Source organism: Pelodiscus sinensis, chromosome 7, assembly GCF_052426305.1.
Source record: "Pelodiscus sinensis isolate ZL-2025 chromosome 7, ASM5242630v1, whole genome shotgun sequence".
Taxonomy (NCBI): domain Eukaryota; kingdom Metazoa; phylum Chordata; order Testudines; family Trionychidae; genus Pelodiscus; species Pelodiscus sinensis.
The window spans coordinates 9,912,455-9,929,155 of record NC_143058.1 but is presented as its reverse complement, the minus strand read 5'-3'; the positions used below and the strand labels follow the sequence as shown (position 1 = coordinate 9,929,155).

Here is a 16,701-nt window from a genome sequence, read left to right as displayed (position 1 = left end):
ATGATCTGGGGTTTATTGTGGATCACAACAATGCATACTGTTATAAACAAAACATTGTTTGTGGTATATTTAGCAGGAACATTGTAAGCAAGACATCAAAACTAATTTTTTCCCACTATTCAGCACTGATAAGTAGAGCCCTGTGGATACCTGCAAATTTGTAGGGTTCTGTTGATAAGGCCTCAACTGGAATATTGCATCCATTTCAGAAAAGATGTGGACAAACTGGAAAAAAGTCCAAAGGAAAGCAACAAATATTTAAAGGTCTAGAAAATATGACCTACAAAGAAAGTTCAAAATAATTGGGTTTGTGTAATCTGGAGAAGAGAAGACCTAGAGGGGATATGATAACAATCTTCAAGTATGTAAAAAGTTGTTGTAAAGAGGAAGGTGATAGATTGTTCTACTTAACCACTGAGGACAGGACAAAAAATAAGGGAGATTAAGGCTAGACCTTAAGAAAAGCTTCCTAATTGTAAGGGTAATTAAGCTTAAGCACTGGAACAAATTACCTATAGAGGTTGTGGAATCTCCATCATTGTGGATTTTTAAGAACAGGGTAAACATCTAGGTCATACATGGCCTAGATCAGAGGTTGGCAACCTTTTCAAACCAAAGAGCCAAACTACATCAAAATTCAGAACATGTGGTCAACAGAGAGCCATATAAGAATACTCATTTGCATGACTCAAAATATACAACGTGATATTATTGATAATTGACATGATTAATAACAGCATCAATTAAACATTGTATTCACCCATTTTATTTAATGAGACTTCTGCTGCTACATCTTTTTGCACATTTCTTTGAAGTTTACATCATAACTGGTCAAATTCAGCTTCATGCACACATTCAGGCTGTCTTCTGTCAATCTTGAGTGCAAAGTACCCTTGATGTGATTCAAATGAGAGAAGCCTGCTCACACATATAAGTGGAGCAAACATTGAAAGTAAGGCCAAGCTGATGTTCTGCATGATGTTGTATGTGACAGGAAGTTCTTTCCAAGTTTGCAGAATCCGATTATCATCACGCTCCAATTTCTTCATGTCAGTCCATTTGTGCAGTTCTGCCAATTCTGCACATTGTCAAGCAAGGCATTATAAATCAGCTTGATGAATTTTTCCACCCAGATATCTGATTCCTTGAAATCTGCCATTTCTAAATGGCTGGCTAAGATATCTGGAAAGACTGTCAAGTCCATTTCTTCAATGGATGCCATATGTGGACAAATCATAAACTTAAACAGAGCACTGTATGTGCGAAAGTCAACAAAACGAGACTTGAATGCCATTAGGAGTTCAGAAACAAACCTGGCAAGCTGTTGCAAATCAAGGCTGTTATTTGGATTCTCTCTCTGATACGAATAACGTAACTTTCATAGTCTTTCAAAATGTGCCAGTTTGCCCATCTCAATCTCTTTGATTAAGACAGTCAATTTTGAATCATATCCAAACACTGCCTGCTAGTCAGGACTGGATTTCCTTGCCCTTGTAGCTTAAGATTTAACTTATTCAAATGAACAATAACGTTGATGAGATAGTAAAACTTAGCAACTAGTCACAGTCTGAAAGCTCGGGGTGTTTGACACCCTTCATATCCAAAAATGACTTCATCTTATTAATGTTGGTGGCAAAACGAGGCAAAACTTTGCCACGAGATAACCAGCAAATGTTGCTGTGCATTACTAGATCGGGGTATTTGGAATCTACTTCCTCAGAGTGGCTGAAATTGACGGTGATTAAGGGCTCAGGCAAGTATCCAATTGACAGTGCGAACGACCAGTCCCATAACATTTCCAAGTTCAATTCCAGAAGATTGTGCACAAAGTCCCTCCTGATGCACAATGCAATGAAAGTTCAAAAGTGGGCAGCTCAGCTGTTCTGACAAAAGAGTAAGGAACCCCCCCCGTATTTGCCGACCATGGTAGGTGCACCGTCCATACACATAGACACAAGATTATCCAGTAGCATTTCTTTCTCGTTTACAAAGTCCATCACGGTTTTAAGGATGTCTTTGCCCCTTGTTTGATTTTTCATTGGTAATATCACAATCATTTCTTTGTGCACAGCATTTCCACAAATATATCATCCCAGAATACACAACTGATTAATGTCACCTATGTTGGTTGTCTCGTCCAAAGCAAATGAAAAATAAGTAGCTGTACTCAGCTTTTGTATTTGGTCCTTCTCAATTTGATGGGCCGTTTTCACATCGACTGTTTTTGCCTATAATAGCATGTCTTGAATTTTCTGTAATATTTTGTCCTTGTTGTGAAACTCACAAAGTAGTTCATGACTGTTTTTTAGCATGCATCTTTTCACATAATCCCCGTCAGTGAAAGGCTTCCCCCCTCGAATAATGCTGTATGAGCGCACAGAATTGTGGAGTTTAAATTTCCACCTTTTTTTTACTATGCCAGCAGGCTATTCTCGCCAATGTTCATTTTTTCACTGCAGCTCCTCACAGGTTTTTTTTTGCGTGTTACCCTCGGGGTATTTTGTAGCAAATGCTGCAAGTTTTGTCGTGAAATGCCATTCTCAGTTTGATGTTTGTTTGTTTGTTCGTTTGTTTGAGGAAAGTCTCTCACTACAAATGAGACAGTGTGAAGATCCAGACTTATCCACAAATGCATGCAAGTCTGTTCAGTCCTTTTGAAAATGTTGGTACTTGTCATCTCTGCTCTTTCTCATTGCCATATTCCTGTTAGGAGTCATAGAATAATACACCATCAGGAAAGATTTCTCAACCAATTAAGTAAAAATTGAATATGCACAACCCTCAATGAGTGGAAAGGAATGAATGGTTGTTAAAATGAACAGTTTTAAGGATAGAGGTGAAAGTAACTTAAATTTTTTACAGGTACTGTCCTATCAACCTGCTCCCCTTGTGACTTATAGTGGGGGTTGGAGGGAATGTGCTATATAACAAGGCCGGTATGACATTTAAATGTGGGGTTGGAGTACAGGGGGTACAGGTCCACAAACTTAGGTACTTGAGAACTTTATCTGCCAAAGTTTGGACTCCTGGCATCTGCAAGGTTAGATGGGGAAGTGGGATTTTGAAGGGATGTAGTACCTAATCTCTCTTCAGTTTTTGAGGTCGCCTTGAACATTTTATCCACAGAGAGTTTATTAGGTGTGGAAAAGTTGTTTTCTGATTATGTACTTAACAGTGGACTCATAATAGACTTGCAAGTTATTTTTACTCAAGACAAGCCCTTACGCAGGAATTTCGGCGGGGGAGTACTGTTTTTTGTAAATGTGGTTGCAATTTTTTTAAATAAAGGAATTCCCAGAGCCCGGTTCTGCACCAAACTCTCCTCCACGTGGTAGCTGCCTGAGTGGCTCGGGGGGCCAGGCTGGTGCCACTGCAAACAGCCAGCTTTAGCTCCAGCAGCTGCCTGCCACATGGCGGCTGCCGTAGCTGAAGCCAGCTGCTGTGCAGTGGCTCAGGGGGCGGGGTGTACCCCAGTCTCAGCCCCGAGACCCACCATGAACAGCTGGCTTCAGCTCCAGCAGCCACCTGCCACACATCCGGGGTATACTCCAGCCTCAGTCCCGGCGCAGCCACAGCAAAGCCAAGCTCTGGCAGGCACCCACGGTCCTGGTCTTTCCCTCGCCCTGCACGCACACACCTCCTCCCACAAGCTCACCAGCAGCAGCAACTTACCTTCAAGGTGCAAGGAAGGTGAGTGCTGGTGTGGAGGAAGTTGGTGGAAGTACAATTCTTTGTGTGCCGCCCCCCCCAAGTGCACATCCAGCTTGCGAGCCATAGGTTGCCGATCCCTGGTCTAGATAATACTTAGTCTCACCTCAGTTCAAGGGACAGAACTAGAGCTATGAGTCATCCAGTCCTGCGATTAGCTGGAGTATTTTTCCCAGCTCTCTTACACTTCTGAAAGGCTTTTAGCTCCTGGGTTTTCCCGTCAAATCCTTTATGTGCTATATTTAGGAAATGAACCAGTTGAACAGAGCAGCAACCCAAGAAACAAATATAGGGTTCATGCTAGTAATTTATTTATGGGAATATAAATTTACTCATGTATTTAGAAACAGTGAATTCAAACTGAAGTTAGTTTTGACCAAATACTGAGCTTGTTCTAAATGAGCAAATAGCAATAAAAAGTGTTATATATGCTGGGAATATATTCTGTCAACTGGTTTGTTACTTTCAGAGATTGCATCAAGCAGCTTCTTTAATCCAGGCTGTGTGGAGGGGATTTCAGACCCGGAAAAGATTAAAGACGCTTCCTAAAGCGGTGACTGCCTTGCAAAGAAGTTTCAGGTAAGAAAAAAATCCCTTTGTAAGCAGGAATGAGGAAAACCGGGTTCTTACTCTCAGAAACTGCTATGATGGGCACTGTATATGAACAATGAGAATAGATTTTTCTACATAACAAAAATTGCTCCCAATATTATTCCTAACTGTATTTAATATATGTAAATCAGTTACAAATTATGACAGAAACTGCAGTGCATAATAACAATATATGGAGTGTCCACAATGTTATCAGAATTTTCTGAGCTTTTTTGAGCGTTAGATTACTTCACTGGCTTAGTCTGCACCAGCTACTTCTAGTTGCAATAAATATGTCTTCTTGGGCTTAATGAACATCCAGATATTTAAAAAAAGAAATTCTCAAAACACTATAAGCCCCTGTACACAATTTGTATAATATGCCTGGACATTTCTCAGATAGGGGGAATAAAGAAGGGTTGTATCTCAGCTCTCTCCAGCAAGCTATGGTATGAGATCTAGGACTCTTGTTTCTGCTCACAAAGAATGAAACTCAAATAAGCTAGCAGTAAATCAGTGTCATTTTTATGTGGCTAGATCGAGGTGTGATGTTTGCTCATGGTAGCTCATACATTCTCACTAACATGTCTGCATCAAAATAAAATTGCATCTTTGCATAAAGTCTATGCTAGAAATATGTTTGCTGCCACATTCTAACAACACTCTTTAAATCCCAGACAAGGTGTCTGATTTGCCATTTCATCTGGGATGGGAGATACTCACCTCTGCTTTCAAATATGTGGCTGTCTCAAGGCGTCTGTGAAGGGCCACTTACTTTACACTGATTCTCAGTGATCCCCCCCCCCACACACACACACTGCCTGTCAGCACAGTTCCACTGTGCTTCGTCTGCACCTGAGCCAAAATCACCCTTGCCAAAATCACTCTTGGAGGGAGGAGAGGAACCCACAAGAGTTTATGCTGATGGAGACTGCATAAATTCTCATGGGTATTTGCATTTTGATTATTTGCGGGGTGATGCACGGAGGCCTGCTTTTCCTCTAGTTCTGCTCCTGCCCAACTGGACATCCAAGCCCTATGGAATCCTTATCTCATTGAGCTGGAAGAGACCTTGAGAGGGCATTGAGTCTAGTCTGCTGCTCTCACAGCAGGGCCAAGTACAATCCCTGACAGATTTTCCCCAGATCCCTAAATGGCCTCCCCTCAAGGACTGAACTCACAACGCTAGGTTTAGTGGGCCAATGCTCAAACCACTGAGTTATCCCTTCCTCCCTATCTTTAGGGGGAAGGGCCTTTATGGCCTTGCTGTGGATGAGATGATTCAGGGTACGTTGATTTCCACCAAGTACTTACTTAGCACTTTGGGTCAGTATTTGTGAGCAAATCAGGCACCCAGCAAACATTTGCAAGATACAGCCTCTAGCCCCAAAAAGCTCACAGTCTGCATTTGGTAATAACATGATGGGACTCCAGCAGGAACGATGGGGTCTCTGGCTGCTGAGATTTGTTCTGTAAGCATTTTTGTAGTTGCAAATATAAATATCTGTCATTTACTCAAGCAATGTTAGTTAGTTTAAGATCAAAAGGGATGGCAATTATTTCTATTCTGGTAGTGCATAGAGGCCCCGATCAGGGACCAAGTGTACTATGTACAATATAATAAAAATACAATACTTCCTAAAATTGTTACAGTCTAACTAAAAATGATAGCTAGATTGTTCCGCCAAAAAGCAAGAATACTGCTTGAACTACCATAAGCATTGCTATTTGAAAGCATCCTTGAATGTCAGTGCACCACACTTGAAGTGCTTTAGCTGTCCGCAGGTGGGACTGTGAATTCGGGGCTTAACTATATTTATGGAGTTTTGTGAAAGCTATGCTCTCAGTAAATATAGTTAAATTTAAGTAGGTCTGAAACTCATAGCTTGAGTGTGGCTAACTTGGAATATCTCAGAATCTGCCTTCTGTACACTTCTGAAAGCTGTATGGTTTCACAAATATTTCTCGGTTTTAATGTACCTTTAGCAAATCTAATCTGCCCTGGAAGTTGGTTAGACTGTCACATAATCAACTAATCTTACATTTGTTACAATGAAACAATCCTTGTTAATTCAGCATACGTCAGCAATAAAAGTATCAACAGATATGATCAAAAGTGGGTTATTTCCAATCATGCCCTGTAAAAGGAAGCTTAGGTTTCAGTCTGTGAGTGTTTTTTCCTGTCACAAGTGTATCTGCGTAACCCAGATGTGACTTTTCATTCTCTATCCCTGTGAATGATGAAAAGAAGGCATTCTGCAAAACACATAGTAATATAGAGAATGAGAGTTTGCATAATCAGAACCTGTTAAATGCATAACATACAACCGTAACCATTTAACAAGCATACATTTGAAGAATCCATCAGAGGGCAGACTTTACACTCTTGTGGTTTCCTAACTAGTGGAGCTTATAAGGGTTTCTAGTAAAAGAGCACGAATAAGATTTTTGTTGGGAAAATGTCATGAGTCCCTTTTTATTCTGAGATTTCACACTGCTCAGAAGTAGTAACATCATAACATGTGTTCTCCTGGATCAGAAACACAAAAAGACAGTTTAAAGCAGCGAGGAAGGGACTGGAAACTTTTTTGGACAGTCTGATGGCAGCTTTCCATTCTGCTACATACCATAAAGTTATTTATATAAATTACAGATATAATATAGACTATAATTAGGAGTGTAATAGCTATGTGTCTCTTTAAGTTATGATGGGACAATTACTGTTAGGGTTCTGATGTGTAAAGCCAGGGCCTAGCTCTCTCAGGCTATGTTTACACTTGCACCTTAGTTCGAACTAGGGATGCAAATGCAGGCATTCGAAATAGTCAATGAAGCGGGGATTTAAATATCCCACGCTTCATTAGCATGATCCCGCCGGCGCGCTAGTTTGAATCACAGCTGATTCAAACCAGGAAGTGCGTGCCAGGACGTGTTAGTTCGAGCCAAACCCCTTGGTTCGGACTAACGTTACTCCACATATTTTGAGGAGTAATGTTAGTTCGAACCAAGGGATTTGGTTCAAACTAACGCGTCCTGGCACGCACTTCCTGGTTCGAATCAGCTGTGATTCAAACTAGCGCGCCGGCGAGATCATGCTAATGAAGCGTGGGATATTTAAATCCCCGCTTCATTGACTATTTCGAATGCCTGCATTTGCATCCCTAGTTCGAACTAGAGTGCAAGTGTAGACATACCCTTAGAGAATTCCTTCTCTATATTATGTGATGGAGGGGAAATAATGACTGGTAGTCTCTAAGGTTAAATTCTTAGGGTATGTCTACACAGCAGCATCATTTTGGAATAACTTAAGTTATTCCGAAATAACATAGTGCATGTCAACACTACAAGCCTTTCTTTTGAAATAATGTTGAGCTGGAGGACTTCTTACTTCGACTTATGGTAACCCTCATTTAATGAGAAGTAAGGGAAGTCCAAGGAAGAGTGTTCTTCCTTCAACTTCCTGCTGTGTAGACAGTGCCAAAAGCTGAATTATACTATTTTGACTTAAGCTACACAATTGACATAGCTGAAGTTGCATAGCTTAATTTGACTTCAGCCCTGTTGTGTAGACGTACCCTTAGGGTCTCATTAGGGAGCTGTCAATGCAGCATTCTTGTCTGTGAACTTCCTCATGACTTCTGACCAAGAAGAATCAGAGCCTTGCTGCTCTTAAGAGATGATGTAAGAGATCTCAATCCTAGCCTCCATCGGTAATGCTGATGCAGAATAACGACCTGTCAGCATTTCTCCTGGAAGTCAGTCACCAAAAGTTATCCAATTTAAGAAAATCAGCCTTAATGAGAAGAGGGGATTCTTTTGCAGACAGTGAAGGCACTATTCTTGGTTTGTACAGTATATGGCACTTGCTGTATAATGACGGGCACCTTAGAAATGCACAGCTACTTTCGTAGGTGACCAGAGTCCCTGCACCAAGTCCTTGGCAGATGTAAACCAGTATAGCTACTCCAATCTGTCATCTAAGAATCTGGCTTACTATGAGCAGACGTGCCTCCAGGAGCACCCTGGTTATTATAAACTTATCCCAAGGAGTATTATATCCTCTGGTTTGACACTGGACTGCATAGCTGGCTTAGATCTGCATACCAAGGGACTTGATGATTAGACTGTCAACCCTTTGCAGATCTTAACTTGATTGGCATTGGACTTTACAAATCAGTTCCAAAGAATCGGATGGCGGTTCATTCTAAGAATTTTCTGCCTCACCACTGGATCATTCGTCCTAGTGAGGAATAGAGATTGGAGATTAGTTCCAAATGTGCATTTGAGAAATTGAAAGCTTAGGTCAATTCTTAATATGCATGTTATTGCAGAGCTAAGCGAGAACAGGCATTGGAACAGTCAAAAAGGCAGAAAGACGACGAGATTCTCCGACAACAATTGCAGCTTCAGAGACAAAGGGCTATGAGGCGTTTTCATGAACAACAACTGACTTTACTGGAAATAGTTCATGCTGGTATGACTTATGTTAAACTGTTAAGATTTCTAAAATAATCTTTCATACAACAAAAGTATTTCCCAATCTTGCATATGTGCCTGTCTCTTTTTATAACCTAAATGTCTGGTGGAGAACAGCCTAAATGTTTCAATTCTCAGTAATCATATCAAAGACATAGTGGCTTAAAATCTCTTCTCTTTGGAGAGATGTGAGGTATGAAGGAGATCCTGCCACTTTGTGTTGATTAAAGATCCCGCAGCAGTATGTCTATGCTGAGAACTGTACTGCCAGTAGCTCAGTGTCCATGATTAGTGTGCTGAGGTTTTGGTTCAGAAGGAAAAGTGCCACTTACTGTTCCACCAATGCTATTTGCTGCAGCATCTGAGTTTTCCATGATGGTTTATTTTCCAAGGACTGGAAAGGCAAACCTTGTTATACTTGTGAGATCACACCCACAGTTGTATAACAATGAATGTCTGTCTTCTCTTCAGGCCAGGTGGATAGGCACATTCAGGAAACGGAGGGGAAGGCAGCATTAACTATTCAGAGACACTGGAGGGGATATAGGGCAAGGAGAAATCTTCATCAACAAAGACAATCTTTTAAACAGCATAAGGCAGCTGTCATCATTCAGAGAGCCGTAAGTATATAAACTCTGTACTTGAGCTAGACAAGATTGACTGGATTACTGCAATTCTTTATGAGGCTTGTTTACTTCCATGAATGACAGCTTTGCCAGAATTTAGTAACCAAGTATTAACATAGTAAAAAACTGTCCATGCAAATCAAACCAGAACCCCAAACTTGATCAGCTCTTCAGAACCCTTTGCAAACTGCAAAATGCAGTGCAATCCATACAAAAACTTGATACGAGCTGTTACTTTGGAACTAGGGCTGGATTCTCTATGCAGCTTGTATAAGCAGTAAAACTAACAATATCATGCCCACTCATGTATTACCTCTGCACTATGAAATCGAAAGCTGCACCTTACTTGCTGCAATGCTGCAACATTTTTCTTTAAAGGTTTTTTTTTTAATTGACTAAATCAAATACCTAACCAGTGAATGGCATATTCTGATATCTTCTTTCATGCAGGCTCACAAATTCCTGAACAAATGTCAAAGGAAACGGAAGGCTCTCTCTCCCTGGAAAGAACCCAAGGAACTCACCAGTACACAGAATCTAGCATTACAGCAAAAGGTGGATGACTACATCAGACTGCACCCGGTGTGTCTTAGAGATTTTGTAGCTCTGCATTCCCCACCCACCAGAGTGCATGAGAGGGATGAAATATGTCCAGTTATATAAAACTTCAGTGCTCAAGATAACCCCCATGTGAGCTGTGCACATATTAATCCTTCTTATTTGTAATTGTTTTAACCTTAATGTAATAAAACAGGATAAGTAAAGCCTAATTAGAAAATTGTATCCACTGGATGATGAATCATTTCGCAGAAAAAACTTAAGAGGAAGCAGAATTATTAAATTTATAAATAGATGAGGAATGCAAATGTTCCGTAGACGTTAACCTGCTCACAAAGAATTTAAAACGATAACCGTTCTTTAATAGTGACAAATGTTATTGTCTTCTAGGCTTCCGAAATGTCAGAAGACATGAGTAAGGAACTACATCTGCAGGCCCAGGAAAATCTGGCTCAATACCTGCTCAGGAGCAGTCTGGATCACAGAGCAGAACAGCGCAGAGAGGCATTACTAGCTCAGGTCAACACTGACGTGGAGCTGTTAATGAGTATGTGTCTGTCTCTTTTGTTCATTCCTTTGGTCACTGCATGGATTAACTTGGCAAGCTGTCTCACAGTGGCACAAGAGTGTGAGTAACAACCTCAGAGCTGACTGTTAGGAAACAGGGCACAAATCTCAAAGGGTACGTTTACACTGGCTCCTTTTCCGAAAGGGGCATGCTAATTTTACAGGTCGTAATAGGGAAATCCGCGGGGGATTTAAATATCCCCCGCGGCATTTAAATAAAAATGTCCGCCGCTTTTTTCCGGCTTTTAGAAAAGCCGGAAAAGAGCGTCTACACTGGCCCCGATCCTCCGGAAAAAAGCCCTTTTCCGGAGGATCTCTTATTCCTACTTCGAAGTAGGAATAAGAGATCCTCCGGAAAAGGGCTTTTTTCCGGAGGATCGGGGCCAGTGTAGACGCTCTTTTCCGGCTTTTCTAAAAGCCGGAAAAAAGCGGCGGACATTTTTATTTAAATGCCGCGGGGGATATTTAAATCCCCCGCGGATTTCCCTATTACGACCTGTAAAATTAGCATGCCCCTTTCGGAAAAGGGGCCAGTGTAGACGTAGCCAAACTGTTGGTGAGTTCTGAAATCTCATGCAGATCTCATGTAGATTTCACCAACCAGTTATCAATGTAAATTCCTCAAATACTCCATCAGCCTCATTATGGAGCCTCAGCCCTTGGGTACGCCAATCTATTTTATACCCAGGTAGTCTTACCTTTGTGATAGACGGTCTCTGACACAAAATAGCATAGCAATATTCAGGTTACTCCCAGTCCCAAAGGATCAGTCAGTTGCACGTTAGATCTCACACGAAAGACAATGCTTGAGACCAAATCCTATAGTAAACTATCTAAAGATTTATTATATAGGAAAAGGAAACAAGAGAGTCCTTTACAAAGTTAAAGCAAGTGAACATATAGATATATGTACACGTAAGTTCCAATAATTTTAAGTATTAAAAAGTAGTACAAGCTTGTATAATAAGCAAGCTCCATATGTCCCTTAAGACTAATAGCTGGGGATTCCTTGCTTAAGCCTGGAAGTCTTGTGGTCAGGAGACCAAGAAGACTAGAAAGATACTTCCTTCTTGTTAAGGGCTTTTATGTCTTCCCTCCTGCTGCTTCTGGTAGCAAACTTGAAGGAGGAGGAGGAGATGGAAGGAGTTCACTTGCACATTTTCTCTTCATGCAGCAGTGAGGAGAGCAGTCGAATTCCTTTGTCTTCTGATGCTCCTCTATAGTTCATCTGGTATTGATGGGCCTTCATTGTTAGGCAGGACCTAGGTACCTTCTATTGGAGACTAGTATTTCACACTAGTTAATGTGCCTCTGTAGTCTGGTGATTTACACAGTTACAGAAGCTTATAGTGCAAATGCTCAGATATTACCTTATGATATGGAATAAATACATGGGATTATTTTTTGTCAAGGTCCAGGTTTCTTGGTCAAGGTCTATATTTTCACACCTCAGTAAACAGTAACAATACAGGCTGAATCTCTGTGGTCCAGGACACTCTTGTCTGGCAACATCTGTGGTCTGGAAGGAGCACGGATGTTGTGAGAGTAGGAGCCCCAGAGGCAGAGGCTGCTGGCAGCTTGGACTGGAGCAAGCTGGTAGGATAAGCAGAGATTGCGGGGCCTCAGAGCCCACAGCTGCCAGGGCAGAAAAGCCAGTGAGGGGGTGGGGGTGGAGCTCGTGGGGCAGTAGAGCCCGTAGTTGGCGGGGTTGCTGGAAGCTGCACTGGGCTGCCACAAGCTGGCAGGCCTGATGGGAGCTCCAGCAGGGCTGCCTCAGCTTGCAGGACTGGGAGACTGGGGAGAGGCGCCTAGGTGGCTGGGAAGAAGGCCCACCCCCCTTCTCCCAGACTTCCCTTGGTCCAGCAAACTCCCTTGTCCAGGACCTGTCAGGTCCCGAGGGTGTCGGACCAGGGAGGTACAACCTGTACTAAGTAAATAAAAATATTCAGGGCTTGACAAATTATGGAAAACCCTACTTGCCAGACTAAAAAGGGACTCGCCAACCCCCCCCCCAAAAAGTGATTTTTAATGGCATAAATTCCTAATAAGAATAAGAACAGTAATTACTAATAAGTTATTAATAAATATCACCCAAGTTATTAATAAATATCTTATAAACCTCTACCTTTTCCCTCTGCTGCCATGTCTCCTCCCCTTGCTCCATCAGCTCCCCTGGTGCCTGCTGCCCCCCAACCCCTCACCCTCCTCTGCTGTCCTGACTCCTGCCCTTCTCACTGCCCTCAGCCTTCCTGAGACCTGACCCCCGCCACCAGCCCTTCTCTCCCTCCTGTGCCCACTCCTCCAGTAGTCCCACTCTGATCATGTGAGCTACCCCTCCTCATCCCCTCTCCTAACACCTCCCTCTACACACCTGCCCCGCCTCTCTCCTCTGGTGCTGGTCCCTCCCCTGCAGGTGTCTGCCCTTCTGCTTCACCCCAGAATTCCCTGGCACCTGCACCCTCCTGGTGCCTCCCCCTTCCCTCACTGCCCCTCCCCCTTTGTCCTCTTTTTCCCTGATACCCATCCCCTCACACCTTCTGCCCCCATTCCTCTCATGCCCCTGTGTCCTCACACATGCCTTGCTCCATCCACGCCTTTCTCATGCCCACCCCTTCTTTCAAGCCTTCTCCCAGTACCTCTCCCTCTTGCCCCCAATGCCCTTACCCTCTCCTCTCCCAGCATCACCCTGTCCCCCCTCCCACTGACACCTCCCCTCCTGCCCTTTTCCTCATTGTCTGCACTTGGCCACCTGGCATTTGTCTCTCCTGCACCCCGTCCCTTGGTGTCTTCCCCTTTCTTCTTCTCCTAACCTTCTCCCCTCCCCGCCCCTCAGCACAAACCCCTTCCCCATATTTTTCCACTCTCCTCTCCTCCCTGCAGCACAAGCCCCTTCCCCATATTTTCCCCCTTTTCCTCCCCTCCCCTCCTCTTAGCATAGCCCAGGCCCAGGCCCTACCTGGCTTCTGTCTTCCACTTTACAGGGTTGCCTTTTTGAATCCGGTGGTCACCAGCCGTGACGTCAGGATGCCACGTCACGCCAGCATCCTGGTGTCTGCCGGCGTCCTGCCCTCTGGCTCGGGCCCCGCCTCCTCGCTGAGAATTGCCCCCTTCCACCTCCCTGGCAGTGCTCTGCTCCTCCACCGGCCGGCGGATCGGATGGGGCCGTGCTGCCCGTAGTGTGGGCTTCGGCCAGCCTGTCACAACGGCCCACCAGGCCAGTCCACCCTTGCACTCGCCGGCTGGTAAAATCTACTCCCCATGGGCGAGCGGGCGAGTGAAATATTTCAGTGTCTATTCAAAAGGATCTTGAGATCTGGGTTTAGCCAATGGTCTGTCTGCCTGTTGACTACCCCCGGATTAATGCATACGGCATCTTACAAGCATTCAAAAAGTCTAAATATGTTCTTATATTTTAACAATACTAACACACAAATGAACCGGATTGATTATAGATACATGTTTGTCAGTATTCAAGTGAGGCCTGGGGGCCTTGGTCTAAGCTGACACGTCATTTGCCAGAGTCACAAAACTAATTTAGAAAAAATTAGAATCCTACCAAAAATAATGGTGAAAGCACATTTCAAAACTGTGAGATCTCCTTTTTATACAATAGTAGATGCTACTATATTTTTAGATGTCTCTAGAGGTTAAGTACATTGACATGCCCTATCATTCTGTTCATAATGTTGATGTTGACATATTTGTAATAACGAGTAATACCATGGCACCTTAGCTGAGGTACCTTTATATATATATATATATATATATATATATATATATATATATATATAATCTCATAATGAGCTTTTGTGGGTAAAACACACCTCCTCAGATGAGCTTGAGTGGAGCAATAAGGCTTTATTTTGTTATTTTATGACAGACTTTTTACAGAACCATCTCTGTGGCTTTTTAGTCAGTAAGGATCAGGATCTTTGCACAGTCGTCTTCCTTGCAGCACTGGGGATGACTTTGTCTTTAGTTATTCTGTTTGTCAAAAATGGACTGATTGTGGAAGCATCTCCATCCCTACTGGTGAGCAGCTTTAAAGGCTTATAACTTTGAACTAGAACCATTCTGGGGCGGGAGAGGGTAGGTTCATCTGAATGAGAACAAGTAGGATTTTTCTTGTCTGTTCTACTGGGCCCCAGTAGGACAATCTGGGATCAAAGGGTTAGATTAGCATAGTTAGTACCCAGGCAGAACAAAATTTAATACGTTCTTGAACATTTTTGTTAGCTCTGCTTCCTTCTGTGTAACTACAGGCTAGGACAAGCAGGGAAACCAGCAACTGTTGGATGCAGAGATTGTTTGTGGTGCAGACCAATAGGAAGAGATGATGCAGGTGTTGAGGTGTGCTGAAAGCATTGCAGTAGAGGTCAACATTTGCATCAAGGAGCACATATCCAAAATTAATGACATAGACGAGCATTTCCCTTTCCACAGATAGAATTACAAACAGTGTCTCTCTTCATTACAGCTGCTCCAAGTCTCACAGAAGCCACAGAAAAAGATCTTGATGTCTTTATGAGTCGATCCGTCCCTGTGGCATGCAAAGCCAGACAATCTCACAATACCATGCTGAAATATGCTCGCTGGCCATGGTGGAAGAAGCTTGGAGATGAATTCATGGATGATACAATTCCTGATGATGTTTTCAATACTGAATTTGGCACTCTCTTTATTGGTGGAAGCAAATCCTCTTAGTTAGCAGACAGAAGAGATTGTAATTCAGTGACCCAGACTCAAATATCATACTGTGCAGTCAGGTTAAATATGTACTGTATGGAAAGAACACATTCCAGTCTTGTTGTAAGACAGTGCATTAAGTAGGATCAAATTTTAGAAGGGTTTGTTATTTGTAATTTAAAAAACTTTATAGGAATCTCTCTTTACAGAAGAACCTGATATCTGTGTTTAAGGTAAAATTATATCCAGTTTGATACTAGAATCAAAATTCAAGTATAGTCATTGTAAATATGTGTTTATGTATTGGTTGTATTTTTTAACTTTTTAAAAATAAATTATGAACTGTAGCTTTTCAGTGATTATTCATTAAGGTTTCCTATGAAAAGTCACATCACAGCAAAACTCTGGGCTTTAGAATCTTAACTCTTCATTAAGGAAATGAAAGTACTTGGAAGTGAATGGGTACATAGAACAAATGCTGGGGGAACTTCTCTTTATTTTTCAATTGCAAAAGTGTCTAAAATATGCTAAGTGCATAGTCTAAAACCACAAAGACAGAGGTAGGGGTTGAGTTGGGGAAGCAGGGGGGAGAGAGACAGATATTATACAAGCAAAGTGGACAGATCAGTGATAGACAGGAGCCCAGTTAAAAGTTGCGTGGAATGCTTTTGTTTCCTCCCTCTCCATTCTCCTCCCCCAAGCCAATGGGATTTATATATCTGATTAAGGCCCACATTCAGAAAACCATCCCTATTTTGGACAGATCATAAAACACATTAATTTTGTGTATATGCTTTAGTACTGAGACTTAGTTCTGTGGGAATTTTATTACAGTGAGGATTAGGGCTACTCAACATACAGGGCCCATGCAGCCCACAGCCTGTTTGGGATCAGCAGTGCAGTTTGGGTTTATGCAGGGCTCAACATGCAGTTCGCGGGTGGGATCCTTTTGAACATGGCCTCCACTGGGAACATGCTCCACAACAGTGAGGCATCTCCCAGGCGGAGTGAGCACTGAAAAAACACAAGTAGACTGCTAGCTGGAACAGACGGGTACAGGGCGTCGGCATTTCTAGCCCTCAAGGAGGAGGTGCCGGGAGCACCGGGGCATTGTGGTAAGTGCTTTGTATTCATGCCCATCAGTGTGAAAGAATCTCTTTGCATGTAGATACAACCACACTTAAGTTGCAGCCCTCGGCATGTACTGTGAGTATCATTGTGGCCCCCAGGGCTTCCAAAGTTGAGTAGCCTTGGTGTAGATGTTGTCCTGGTCACTTTTTGGTTTTGTCTATATAGGGACCTCTGGGAATTAACTTAAGGTATGTGAACCACATTAAGCCCTTGTGTGAACATGTTCATTCAGAATTATTTTAATTCAAGAGTGAATGAAGATAAGCCAAATTAAGGCCACTTTAATTCTGAAGGTGTTGGCACAAGGTGTAATGCATTTAACAAATCCACCTCAAATTCACACCTTCATTTAATTTGG

The 16,701-nt window shown here is 42.6% G+C and overlaps 1 protein-coding gene across 5 annotated transcripts in view; it reads left to right on the top strand.

The window, feature by feature from the left end:
• The window catches only part of IQCB1 (IQ motif containing B1), a 34,341-nt gene extending 18,782 nt beyond the window's left edge, over positions 1–15,559 (top strand). For 3 of the 5 annotated variants that reach the window (XM_075933105.2, XM_075933104.2, XM_006137689.5), the window contains exons 9-14: positions 4,178–4,287; positions 8,631–8,773; positions 9,247–9,395; positions 9,852–9,983; positions 10,350–10,506; positions 15,004–15,559. In XM_075933105.2, the coding sequence (XP_075789220.2) occupies positions 4,178–4,287; positions 8,631–8,773; positions 9,247–9,395; positions 9,852–9,983; positions 10,350–10,506; positions 15,004–15,230 (918 nt within the window). In that variant the 3' untranslated portion in view covers positions 15,231–15,559. Of the gene's footprint in view, positions 1–4,177; positions 4,288–8,630; positions 8,774–9,246; positions 9,396–9,851; positions 10,092–10,349; positions 10,507–14,406; positions 14,559–15,003 lie in introns of those variants that run through there. The other 2 variants (XM_075933103.2, XM_025178800.3) reach the window with 2 other exon arrangements.
• Positions 15,560–16,701: the final 1,142 nt, after the last annotated feature.